The following is a 14,253-nucleotide window of genomic DNA, read 5'->3' on the forward strand; positions in this document are numbered from 1 at the left end:
ACATATGTCATAAGAGGGGGACATTTTGTCCTTATTCTGGACATATGTCATAAGAGGGGGACATTTTGTCCTTATTCTGGACATATGTCATAAGAGGGGGACATTTTGAACCAACGCCTCGTCCTTATTCTGGACATATGTCATAAGAGGGGGACATTTTGCAACCAACGCCTGTCACACAACGTGTCACACTGCGAGCTAATGGACCTCACAGCACGTCACTTCGTGCCGCGCTGAGTGTTTCAATATTTTTTTATTAAGCAGAAAAAGACATGGACACACCATACGACACTTAACCCATTCTGGGCGGGAAGCCCCTTTTATTTTCTATCAAACACTTGGAGGTTCTCTGGGGGTTTAGATCAAGATCTATAAGACATTCATAAGATCAGCCATAATCCCAAATGGGTTGACAGTACACAATAACAGGACAAAAACAAAAAGTATATGCAAATCATAAAATGCATATGCCAAAGGGGCATAAGGACAGAAAGTATATACAAATCATAAGTACCTTACAGTTTCACACCAAATTGAGTATATTGTGTGCATCTGCTATTTTGGAAACATCTTGGAAAAGGCATTTGTAGAATTGGACTCGGGGTCTCGATGGCCCGAATAGGTGCATGATCTACAAGCTCACGCTACACGATCAAGTGGTTAATCGATTTCCCGCACCCTTCCCCGGTTTTACTCTATGAATAGAAAGAGCAATTTGAAAGAATAATCGCTGAAGGAATGGATCGTTGCAGCCATAATGGTGAGCAGACAGCCTCTCCACTCGCACGGAGAATACTTCATTCCCACATCTGATCAATAACACACTATCTGCTCCATCCCGCTGTGCGTGTGTGTGTGTGTGTGTGTGTGTGTGTGTGTGTGTAAGGGGAGGCTCCCTTGCTCTAACAGGCTATTTTTAGCCCGTCTGTGTATGCATCAGTTAGTGAAGGCACATTGCTCAGGGGAGACAACAAAGCGCGCGCACACGCATGCACGCACACACACAGACACACACACACACACACACACACACACTTTAGCTTCACAGTTTGCGTCTCAGCTGTTGTGTGCAAGGCTGCCAGCTCTCGCTGCGTCCGGCTCCCTTGGGGTAGGCGGACGCAGCGAGCATATCTTGCTACAGACAACGCAAACAGTCCAAAGGACGTTGTGATGTAGTATAAGCCTGTGTTTTCCGATGAAGCATTAATAACTTAAGAATAATTATTATTGACAGAGGACAGTAAAAGGGGTTTATAGGGTGTTTAGGCCATAGTCATGTCAACCAAGCACTAATATAAACACAACAGCACGCTAAAACAGACAGGAGGCAAAGAAGACAAAAACAAAAACACAATTCCATCTGCTTCTGAGAGAGAGAGAGAGAGAGAGAGAGAGAAGAAAATGTTCGTGGTCATGTTTATAGCTTGCATGCAATTCAAGATACACAATATCTCTATTAAACCAGTGACTTCCCAAACGTTTTCATGTCAAGGACGCCCAAAATTATATACATTTGGCTACAGAATCCCCCCCCCCCCGCAGACCACTACATTTAGTGACGTTATAGGGTTAGTTGTAATGGGGGCCAGTGGGAAGAATTACATGGCACTGGCAGTAGCTACCCTAGTACCTAGTACCTGTCATTTCATGGGTGGTCTTGCTAGAGCGGCGTGTCAACGGCTCACTGAGACCCCCCACCCCACCCGACAACAGCCCTGTTAAGCCCACCGCTAACACCTGACATACTGACCATTGTGTTTATATACAGTACGCTCTCTCTATGGGGGGGGGGGGGGTGTACACGTGTGTGGGGTGTACACGTGTGTGTGTGCAACACACACACACACACACACACACACACACACACACACACACACACACACACACACACACACACACACAAGCATTGGCACTAGGCCTATCTCACAGCATTTCCCGCCCCCTTTTTATGCCCCCTTTTGGAGATAGTGGTGTTATTTGTTTTGCAGTCCATAGGCTTCCATGTTAAAAGAGGTATTTTCACAAGCCACAAACTACCGTTTTGTAAAGGTAAGGTTTATTCTACTTATTTGAGTTGTTATACCATTGTGTTTTCTTCATATTATTATCGGTCTTTGACATTTTAACATTAGGAAATGTACTTAGATAAATGACACCACTATCTACCGGAAGTGGGCATGGAAAGGGGGCTGTGAGATAGGCCTCTTGGTGCCAACTTAGCATCAGAGAGAGAGTGAGAGAGACACAGACAAAGACACACAGACAGACAGACAGCTTACAAGGCTCTTTGACCTTAAAATAATGACGCTCTGCTAGGGTCACCTGCAGCACCTGAAGTCCAGTAAAATGTCTCTCATTGGGCTCACTACAGACAAAATGAACTGCCACATACTATTTGACACGGGCATTTACCCACCCAACATAATGACACACGCTTTTTAGCCTCTCCGGCTGCTTTAGTTTCCACAGGTTTCTTCAGAGTTCATGCTGGAAACCTGCTGAGGTTTATTTTCCAGAAGCTGGAGATTTAATAGTCGGTCACCCCCCCCCCCCCCCAAACACACTCACTCACTGCTGGCTTTTCCACAAGCACTGGTGGGGTTCCATCCACCTCTCACCACATGATATGTCACTAAGGTCTGCCTTTTTCAAACCAATGGCCTACTTTCTCCACAGTCCCGAGGAAACTCGGCCACAGATATAGGGGCGGTACTTTGTTCATAGGCAAGATGATTTTTTTTATTTGAATGAGCTTTTATAGAGGGCATGCGCAAGGATAAGGTGAGTGCAAGTGAGTGGCAAAGTAAGTTTAACAGTTTTATGTTGTTTAATACAATCAGTTAGTACTATTCAGTTTGGACTTTTCTTTTCTGCCGTCAAGGCCAGAAAGTATTATTTGTTTTTACCATAACTTCTGGGTATGATGATGATGATGGTCATGCACACACGCCTCACCAAGACTTTAAGCTGGAACCTGTACGTTTCGGCCCTTATTTTTGCAGGTGCCTTACTCCCTAAACTTCTTTGCCATTTTTATATGTTTTGAAAATAGTATAATAGTTCAATTAGCTGATCTACAAGATCAGCTAATTGAAATATTTTTCAAAATAGTAAAAAAAAAAAGAAAAAAAAAGGGATTAGGGTTAAGGCAGTGACGAAAATATGCTCCCCCCCCCCCCCCCCCTTCAGCCGGGGCGCCTGATGGAGGGGAAAGGAACTGGTTGGAATAACGTGCATGTCCTATGTGGGATTCAAACTCTGTGAGACCAAATTCCCATGCAAAAACATTAATACAGACCACTGTATGATGCAAATTAAACGTTTTATTAACAGCTTTCACAACTTTTTGTTTAGGCAAATGAACAAACGATTGTCTCAAAAGTCAAAACCTTGACTACTCACTGCAACATGGAGTACAATAACTCTCCCTCGGGCAGCAGTGATCCAATGTGTGGATGAACCGTCTTTGCTTGTTTAAAGGAGCATTCAGTGATTTGGGTGATTTGGAAAAAAACCCGGTCCACCCGGTAACAAGATGTGCACATGCACACGCTCTACAGTGGGGGAAGTACAACAGACCAACAGCACGTGCACCAATGCCCGCCCCACTGGATCATGATTGGAGGAAGGCCCCTCTCATCCTGTTTGGATGAAGGCTTTGCCACCCAAAGCCCAAACCGAAACTAAGGTTTTTTGACCCCAGGGGCTCACTGGGGACAGGGAGGAACTCCTTATATGGTCAGCACACTTTATAGTAGGGAGGATTATCCAAAAAGAAAAAATAAGTGATATTTGAATTAAGTGAAATCACTGAATATACCTTTAACCCATTTTGACCCGAGATCAGATTCTAAAACATGTCTTTTTCAAAAATAGCAGACCTACAAGCTCGTAGCACGCCACTCGGTTATCTGTGCCGCGTTACATTCTGACAGGATGCTAAGTGCCAACAGGTGTAGTGACGACGATACACAGGGCTTATGTGACCGCATGCCAGTCGAAGAATCGTAATATAGACGAGTCTCTCCGTCTTTATAGAAACTAGGGATGTTAACTCTTTGAGCGTTTCAAGGATTTCTATATAGTAGGTAGACTTCTCTATGGCAGAATGGCGTTTTTTGAATGATTTATTGAAAATTCTCTGTTGTGAATGTGTGACAACGAAAGACCTTCAGAGAAAGCTTGACTTGTCTGCTTACAGGAAAAAAATGAACTGAGTTGATAAAATGTTTAGTTCTTGTGTTGGAAGCCATTTAAAAGAGCCTGCATTTACACTGTTTTCTGTTTCTAGGACAACCAAAAAAAGTTATGCCCGGTTGAAGTTTTATTTTCTAAATAACTTTTTTTCTGCTGGGCGTACATAGCCATGCAATATCTCATTTTAAAGGGTGAGTTGTCTAGTTCAATTAAAATAAAATAAAAAGTTTCTCACATGTACCACTGTAGATATTTTGCCATCTATAAATAGCATGGTCAGTCATGATCAATCTGACCTATCCAGCTAAAAGTCCCCATAGCTCTGAAATTGGAACATCATATAAACTCAATTCTTTTTTGGGGTAAAATTAGACATTCTAACGCACATTTTGATATATACCATGTTTACATAGTCTTACCAGTACCTTGTCTATTCATGCATGCATCTCAAAAACCTGTTATGAAGAAACACAGTTTTGATAAAAAACACATCCAAGGACATTGTTTTGATATGACTTGGTGCCCATGATATGTATCAAAATATAGACTTGAATGTATACTGTATTATAAAAAAGAAATTGAGTTATTACCATCTACCGTTACAGAGTAAATCACAGTTGAAACTTGCTTAGTCATATACAATAAACCTCACAATAGTGAACAAAATAGTCATGACAGGTCTAACTCATTGTAAAAGCGTCTTTTATTTTTTACGACTACTAACATAATAAAATGATAAATATTACAGAAAATAAATAGGCCTACATACAAAACAGTTACTCCTCCCCTAGCTCTGATCCATAGCTCTAAATGCGCATTTAGAGCTATGGATCAGAGCTACTCCTCCCAAATGTCCCCAAACCCAGTCCTTGACGGTGTGTGTGTGTGTGAGTTAACCTGACTCCGCCATATGGGGCAGCAGAGTGTACACTGTGTTCCCCCCTCCTGCTCCCATCTGGGAACTCTCAGGCAGACTTGATGCCCGGCCACAAAACGGCCTGGCCAATCAGCAGCAGCTTCTAGCAACTTCTAGCAGCAGCTTCTAGCTTCTAGCTGCTGCTGATTGGCCAGGCGGTTTTTTGGCCGGGCATCAAGTCTGCCTGAGAGTTCCCAGATGGGAGCAGGAGGGGGGAACCCAGTGTACTCTCTGCTGCCCCATCTGGCGGAGTCAGGTTATGTGTGAGTAGGCTAAATAAAACAAAAACTGCCCCCCCCTGAAATGAATGAATGAATGAATCCGGTTCAGTGTCGGAGAACGCCATCGCAGTCTTGACTCTTCATCCTCCTCATCCTCCTCATCTGATGCCAGTTCTAAATATATAAAAAGAAATAAACATTTTAGCTGTAGTCAGTGCACGCTACTATTACATGGCGTTTTACCCGGCTGCTGGCGATCAAATGATTTTATTGTGCAGTGTCTTTGTGGGCCGAGTCGTGGCATGAAAAATACAAATAGATGCTTGTATAAGTAGTATCACGATAAAATAATATGGCGACGTTAGAATGAAACACCAATGAGTGATCGCTGGTAATGTAGCTAGCTGCCCAGGGTATATCCAGCACCATTGCGTCGCAATCATCCAGCAACATTGGTACTGGCTATTGCCCGGGCTTGTGGCCCGGCCAATAGCCAGTACCATTTGTGCAGCGTTTGTTAGCAACTACTACTAGCCAACAGCCAGTGGAATGTGGTGACGCGATGGTGCTGGATATACGCTGGGCAGCTACATTAGCCGCGATCACTCATTGGTGGTGTCATTCTAACGTCGCCATATTATTTTATCGTGATACTAATTATACAAACATCTATTTGTATGCCACGATGCCACGATTCGGCCCACAAAGACACAGTACAATACATTCATTTGATCAGATGTTTTTGTTAGCTACGTCGATCACCTATAGTACCGACCCTTGTTATATATTCTCCGACTATGCCTGTCACGATGACTAAACCAGTTAGATCTATCCATATATGGTTCTACCACATCTATCTGATATCAGCACTAGGTCGGCTCGGGCCAAATATAGGGATCGTCTTACTAGACATGTCATATTAGGGCATTTTCGAATACAATAAAATTACCTTTTAGCGAAGGCATCAGCCTTGGTGGTAACTCCGGTGGGGAGAAGAAAAAACATTGCACACGTGTAATCCGCGAGGGTGGATGTTGCAGCCCGGCCAACGGTCTGGGACTGGAGAATGCCTCTGGACACGGATGGATCATTTTTCAGATTGTTTTTTTTGCGGCGACTGCAAACCTGGCTGAAAAACTCTTCCTCCAGTGCCCACCTCGGAGGAGTCAACCAACCCCCCTGTTCACTGGGGGCTGGGCGTCAGTTTCCAATAGGAAAGCATACACGTGTGTCACGTGACACGGGAATTCTGGGAAATGTAGTTGATATTTATGCTCAATAGTCTATACAGAGGTGCGGACCGAATTAATATATTGGTATTAATAAAAAAAGAGAACTACGGAAAATCACGTACAGGGCAGAAAAGACTAATGCAAAACTCCACGTGTTTTCCAGTAGTAATCTGTCTAAGGGTTAATAGTTAAATCGATTAATCACCCCTTTTTTTTTGCAACCAGATTTTATTTTAACCCATTTTTTGGGGCGGGAACCCCTTTTGGTGTTAGCATTATGTTATGCTTTAGCTATTGAAAAATAGCAGATCTACAAGCTCATAGCGCGCCACCGAGTGGCGCGCTACGAGCTTGTAGATCTGCTATTTTTGAAAAATCAAAAGGACGAGTGAGAAATACTGTCAGTATTTAGAAGACATTTTTAGAATCTGATCTCAGGTCAAAATGGGTTAATGTAAAGTTTGAGAGACACTTTTGTGTGTGAGTTTGTGTGTGTAATACGTGTTTTTAGATATTTTAGTACCGGTATTTCAAAGCGCCAGTGATGTCATAGACACTGGTCTCACTTCCTTCCTGGACTACATGTTGTGAGCACACCTAAGCTGCACAAAACGTGTCCTCCAGGTGTCTCTTCCAGGTTTTTAAACAGCTGGTGGATGGAAATGACACAGAACCCGAAACGCTATATCAGCAAAATGTAGATTTTTATGTTAGACATTGAGGGAAATTAAGATTCACAGATATTTTTTTTTAAAACACAGCTTATCAACTAACCAGTTAATCGATAGCTAAAGGCTAAAGCTAAATAATTTATCAATGAATGAATTAAATCGATAATTGACATCCCTAATAGAGATGTTTTATTCCACCGCTTTTACTTTACATGTGAGAGGGGCAATTCATCGCAAAACCATTGAATCCGGTGTGGCACCAAGGTACATTGGTGCATAACCCCTCTCCAATATGAGTCTCATTTAGGATTCATCGTCACATTGCTAGCGAGCGAGCAGCCTTGGCTGCAACAATGGGTAAGTGCTTGTGACGACCAGGTCCAATATTTAGTTCAGTGCTCATGGGGCAAAAAAAAAATCCTTCAGAAGCTGTGTTCACGTTCACTCTTCCGTTGAAAATAATAAATAAATAATAGACTCCAACCTGCTTCCGGTCTCCTAAGAAGGTAGCCCAACCTGAATATGGGCGCTAGCCCCTCCTACAGACAGTATGTCCAGCTTTGAGGGTTTGTGTAAACACAAACATTGAAAGCCATTGACAATGGATGGCCAGCTTTGATATATTGGATGCCATAGACCAGGGTTCCCCAATTCAATTTCCTCAAGGGCCATATTTTAACTGGGGTACCAGGCTGGGGGCCGAGTCCGCACGCGCAAGGTCGAGGTCTTGCCCTGAAAATTCATTTTCAGGGCAAGACCCTGAAAATGACATCCATAGGCTACTGACCCCCATTTAATGCCATTTATATCTTTAAAAAAAAAAAATAATCTTCCAGGGGCTACAAGGGGGCGCTCCGCGGGCCGCAAATGGCCCGCCTATTGGGGAACCCTGCCATAGAGCGTCACAGTCCCGCCCCCTTTCATAACGACGAGAGGCCCAGAAGAGAATTCCCTATTCATTTGTCGCATAGATGTTTTAAAAACTATTTATTTAAAGACCTTTTAAGCCTCGGACAAAGCCAACTCTTGTTGTGACAAATCATGACAATAAACACAATGTTTTCAATGTGATCAAATAATTAGCAAGAAGAAAAACCAACAAGAAAAAATGTACCCTGCCCTATTTTTCTTCTAATTATTTGATCGGCCCAAAACATTGTGTTTATAGTCATGATTTGTCACAACAAGAGTTGGCTTTGTCCGAGGCTTAAAAGGTCTTTAAATAAATACTTTTTGAAACGTCTATGGGAAAAATTAATGGGGAATTATCTTCCAGGGCCTCTCGTCAGGGCCGGGACTGTGACGCTCTATTGACAATGAATGGTCAGCTTTGAGTGTTTGTGTAAAACGCAAAGATTGCGTAAACACAGGAAAAGTGAAAAAAGTGAGGACGCAAATGAAAAAATGATAAGAGTGCCCTGTATGTGACTGTAAACATATCTGTAAAAATCTATTTGCGACCATAAAACTGTTATTCTCCAACTACACACACCCACACCTTTCGTTTTCACGTCCTCTGCCTCGGGGTAATGCGGGTGGAATCCAGCCCAGCCAAGTGATTCATTCAGCCAAACCAATCGGAATCTGGCATCAATCATGGCCTCCCCTTCTATAAACATCTTCTCTATCTCTCCCTCCATCCCTCCCTCCCTCTCTCTCTCTCATCACTCTCCTTCCTGCTCCTCAGTATGTTAGCTGTTTGTGCGTCCGCTACTAAGAAGCGAGCGTGGTGGGGCGGGGGGGGGGGGGGGGGGGGGGGATAATCTCATTCCAGACCGCTCCTCTCACTTTCATTTTCTCCAGACAGGAGGAGAGTTATCTCCCAATGAAATTCTCTCTCTCCCTCCCCCCCCCCCCCCCTCTCCCCTCTCTCTTTCTTATCTGCGAGCATGCCAGTCCATGCCATTTCCGATACCATTCAATTCGTCACATGATGACATTTACAGTCATCAATATTATTTCATCAATTACTTACTTAGGTGCACTTAACATAGAACTCGGCATTATTGGGGGGCATTGAAAGATCAGTAAGAATGCTAGGGTGAGAAAGGTGAGTGCTAGGGGGTGAGGTGGAGTCTGAAGAGGTGAGTGCTAGGGGGTGAGGTGGAGTCTGAAGAGGTGAGTGCTAGGGGGTGAGGTGGAGTCTGAAGAGGTGAGTGCTAGGGGGTGAGGTGGAGTCTGAAGAGGTGAGTGCTAAGAGGTGAGGTAGAGTCTGAAGAAGAGGTGAGTGCTAGGGGGTGAGGTGGAGTCTGAAGAGGTGAGTGCTAGGGGGTGAGGTAGAGTCTGAAGAGGTGAGTGCCAGGGGGTGAGGTGGAGTCTGAAGAGGTGAGTGCTAGCTGCTAGGGGGTGAGGTGGAGTCTGAAGAGGTGAGTGCTAGGGGGTGAGGTGGAGTCTGAAGAGGTGAGTGCTAAGAGGTGAGGTGGAGTCTGAAGAAGTGGTGAGTGCTAGGGTGTTAGGAGGAGGCTGAATATGTGAGTGGCTGCTAGGGGGGGAGAGGTGGAGTCAATATTCAGACTACAGCAGTTGAGTGTTCAGCTTTTATCCTTGCATCTTCAGGAAAACCACCCCGCACAATAACAATATCTTAAGCGATACATTATTGGTCCATTTTTGTTCCATTCGTACACTCTAGGAGTTAATTTTACTATGGGAGGCTGCAATGTGCAATCGAGCATTGTGTTTATATACAGTACGCTCTCTCTATGGGGGGTGTACACGTGTGTGTACACGTGTGTGTGTGTGTGTGTGTGTGTGTGTACGTGTGTGTGTGTGTGTGTGTGTGTGCGTGCGTGTGTGTGCGTCATTCTCCCACCCACCCACAATCTGACAGCGGGAGGCCACCTCCCCACACGGCTGCCTTCCACAGAGAGATAATAATGACCATGGAGAGAATAGATGAAAAGAGTGAACAGAAAGCGTCTCTCGGTTCTCCGTTACAGCACTTACAGGGCTCTGGGACAGAAAACGGGGGAAGGACACATCAATATCACATTTTGTATAGAGAAAAATATGGTACCTTTTATTTCCTATACCCGGAATTCAACCCTGCGTCAGAGACATCATTTCTTTTTTTCGGCTTCCGCCTTTATTTTATATTTTTTATAGAGGGACAGACAGTAGGCTGACAGGAAATGGGGAGAGAGATGGGGGAGTGACATACAGTAAAGGCTGTCGGGATCGGGAATCGAACCCGCGGCACACTGCCAGACTGGATTACCAGACAAGGTGCCTGGACCGCTGAGCCACGGCCCAGGCCAGAGACATAATTTCTACCGCTTTCTACCGCTCACCCCAAGTGGTGATACCCATATCGTACTTATGAGCTTGAGGCAGCACGAGTTGTGAACCACTAGGGGTTCTCAAAGTGGGGGTCTTTGGGGGGGAAACTGCCATTGGATTATGGTTGCATGTAGTTGCAAGCAACCACAGTGCCAGCCCGCCGTATATGCGAACTACGTGACCGCCTAGGACCCCGGGAGTTGCTAGAGCCCCCCCCCCCGAACATGTCCTCAAAGTCATGCATCCAACAAGCTATGAACCGAGCAGATTGGACTTTCCGTTCCGGAGATAATGGCCAAAACATCTTGAAAACAGCCACTTTCGCCGATTTTATTTAACTTTAATAACACGGGCTATATAGGAAGGTCGGACAGCGACAAACTAGATAACCGAGTAAAGTTGCATCCAAAGTTGGATCTTTTTGGGAGCAGTTTAAAAATTACAAAAAAAACAAAAGAAAATAAAGCCTATATATCCTGTCACGAAGGCCAACATCAAAGGGTTTATTTGGCAAGTGGTGATATGGGAAAATGAGTCATCAAGTTCCCCTCAGGTTAACGTCACATTCACTCACTGTACAAAGGTAAAGGTTATGAGATAGCGAAAGTTTGAGAGACTGGAGCAGTGTGCACTCAAATTGCTCTGACCGGGAAGGGTTAGGGGGGGGTACAATTGCAAAGTGAAGACAAAAGTACATAGTGACCAGTGGTGGAAAAGGTATTCACAATCTTTACTTAAGTAAAAGTATCAATACTGCAATGTAGAAAAGTCCGGAATTCAAAATTGACTTGAGTACAAAAGTATTGGTATGAAAATGTACTTAAAGTACCAAAAAGTAGAAAGTACTCATTATGTAGAATGTCCCATTTCACAAGTTTTCAAATAAAATGTAGCCTATACAAATCTTTTGAAAATAGCAGTTCACAATATGTCGCATCGCGATACATTGTGAGCTTGTAGATAAGTCTATTTTCAAATGGCAGAAATTTATATAGGGCTGAAGTGGTTAATGTATGCTTTGTAATAATAATCAATCTACAAAGTAACTAAAGTTGTCAAATAACTGTAGTGGAGCAAAAGTACAACATTTGCCTCTGAGATGTAGTGGAGTAGAAGTATTATTGGAAATACTTAAGTAAAGTACAAATACCTCAAAATTGTACTTGAGTACATGTACCTAGTTACTTTCCACCACAAAAAAATTACGTGGGAAGTTGGTGTGGAGATGACTTGAACGAAGAAGGGAAAAAAAGGGACCGCTATTCCTCCTGCTTGCTGTGGTCAACAAATTCCCCCACAATGCTGTGTTATCTTATCTCCCACAGCTGCAACAGAGTATGCGTGGTTCCTCCGGGAACTTGCAAGCCTTCGCAAACATGCACAATTCTTTTCAGATCTCACACGGAGGTCTCCTTATCAAACTCAAACATGTACCTAACCACATAGCAAAATCCTGATTGTAAATTTAACCCCCGAATAGAGAAATGTATACCCACTCTCAAGAGTTCAAAGTAACACGTTGACATTTTTTCCCCCCAACCGTTTTTGGGTGGGCGTAGATATGACAATCATTTCTGGAATACAGGACTGTCAAGCCGCAAACATGATTTTAGGAACTCTTGAAAACTCGAGTTGTTTTCTTTTTGAAAGATAAAGAGGAAGAGAGAGAGAGAGAGAGAGAGAGAGAGAGAGAGAGAGAGAGAGAGAGAGAGAGAGATAGACAGATAGACAGAGACAGAGACAGAGACAGAGACAGAGACAGAGACAGAGACAGAGACAGAGACAGAGACAGAGACAGAGACAGACAGAGACAGAGACAGAGACCGTGATTTGATTCAACAGCACAGCTTCCCTACTCCAGAGATCACCTACTAATATCCATATCCAGGTGGACGAAACCATGTTATTTTTGCTCCGACATAGAATTCCAAATCGAGTTGACGCCACAGGTTTCCGAGGGGAATTTGTTTTGGGGAACTCACTCAATCAATAGGCTATATAGTACAGCAAACAAGTTCATCCCAGTCTGACGACAGCTTAAGACATGACAACCATAGTTTGAGACCAATGATAGCTTGAGAACATTTATTTATTATTTATTAATAAGAAATGTAAAGTGTGAATATTAAATTTTATATTGACATTCAGGCTTTGCTATACATTAGTTCCTCAGCACATTTAGCAGAGAACCATGTAAGAGCAGAGATTTAACCAGAACAAGCTCGTCATGAACAAGCATCATCCACACATACAGTACACAGACACTCACCCCTGGCAGACAGTTTCTTGGTGTTGATGACTTTGGCGGCGTACTCATGGCTGGTGGAGATTTTCATGCAGCGCTTCACCACTGAGAACGCACCCCTGTGGGACAAGTACTTGTTTGAGATGATGCATACTCAGTTCCATGTTGAACACATAGTGGAAGAATAGTGGAAATAAATAGCCAATCTCCAAGCTGGAGATTGGCTATTAACCCCGTTTAGACCCGACGTCGAAATTAAAAACAACGTTCGCTCTGAAAGAATATATACCTATTCAAAGATTTGTGCCGCATTTTTACGATTTTTCAAAAATAGCAGACCTACAAGCTCGTAGCGCGCCACTCGGTGGCGCGCTATGAGCTTGTAGATGTGCTATTTTTCAATAGCTAAATTATAACAATGTTTAAAACACCAAAAGGGGTTCCCGCCCAAAATGGGTTAAATGATAAAATAAAAAGCAAAACAAATACAATTTCTATTCATAATGTTCCAATGTTCAACGACAGAAACACAATTAATTTGTGCATTATGTTCAAATTCGAAACAGGTGGTGCGCAGGGCCGTTCAGTATATTCCGACGAGCGCTTCCAGACTCCAACACATGATCACAGCAGGGAAGTTCTTAGCAGAAAGTAGCTAGAAAGAAAGATCATATCATGTCGACGATGGACTTTTATGAAACAAACGCTTTGCAGATTGAAAGAGGATAATTCAAGCTTTCCCTAGAGCTGCAATGTTGGTGAGTTTAACGTCATTTAATACAAGAAGATCGGAAATTTCTATTTGGTTCAATGGGCTGTCAAATGTCAATGGAGGGTATTGCAATTCTAGATTCAACCCATTATTAAAAATCACACACGTGTGAAGTGAGGTGCGCTCTTATCATCGTACATCATCATGAATCATCTCATACTGGCCTCAACCTGTTGCCTGTGATTGGTTAGCTGATTTGCTCGTTTACATATTTACATTTTCAATGTCAAATGGCGTTTAATGTTTTGATGTTTAATTTACGTCATATTTAGCGGACATTTGACCTGAATTCCCCTTTCATTGTCAATGGCAAATCTTGAGATGTTTGGGGAGAAAAGCTGTTTTTTTCACACTTATGTGAAGCGAGGGGTGCTCTTATCATACATTACATTCCGTGCTCAGCCAATCAAATCAACACAAATGTAATTCCGGCCAATCACATTTGGCGTATTCACTTTTCTGCCCTCACTTTCATCCTCAATGTGTACATCAAGACATAAGCGTCAAGAAAGCCCCTAGTTCAGGTCTCTCTCCCAGGTTTTTAGAAAGCTGGTGGATGGAAAGGCTTCAACTTGCAAAAAAACTGAAACTCTTCTCCGACGCTGCAAGTTGAAGCCGCGCGTGAGTGTCATTTCCATCAACCAGCTGTCTAAAAACCCTCTTGATGCTTATGTCTGGGAACAAGCGATATGTACTTTGCTCAGCCAATCAAATCACAGA

At 43.3% G+C, this 14,253-nt stretch overlaps 1 protein-coding gene across 1 annotated transcript in view; it reads right to left on the bottom strand.

Annotated features, from left to right (window-relative positions):
• Positions 1–14,253, bottom strand: part of LOC306914361 (calcium/calmodulin-dependent protein kinase type II delta 1 chain-like) — a gene marked incomplete at its 3' end in the record, with an annotated part of 96,220 nt that overhangs the window by 80,189 nt on the left and 1,778 nt on the right. Inside the window, exon 2 of the mRNA XM_079491356.1 lies at positions 12,786–12,880. Within this exon, the coding sequence (XP_079347482.1) occupies positions 12,786–12,880 (95 nt within the window). The remainder of the gene's footprint in view (positions 1–12,785; positions 12,881–14,253) is intronic.

This window comes from Electrona antarctica (assembly GCF_951216825.1).
Source record: "Electrona antarctica genome assembly, chromosome: 21".
NCBI classification, from domain to species: Eukaryota; Metazoa; Chordata; class Actinopteri; order Myctophiformes; family Myctophidae; genus Electrona; species Electrona antarctica.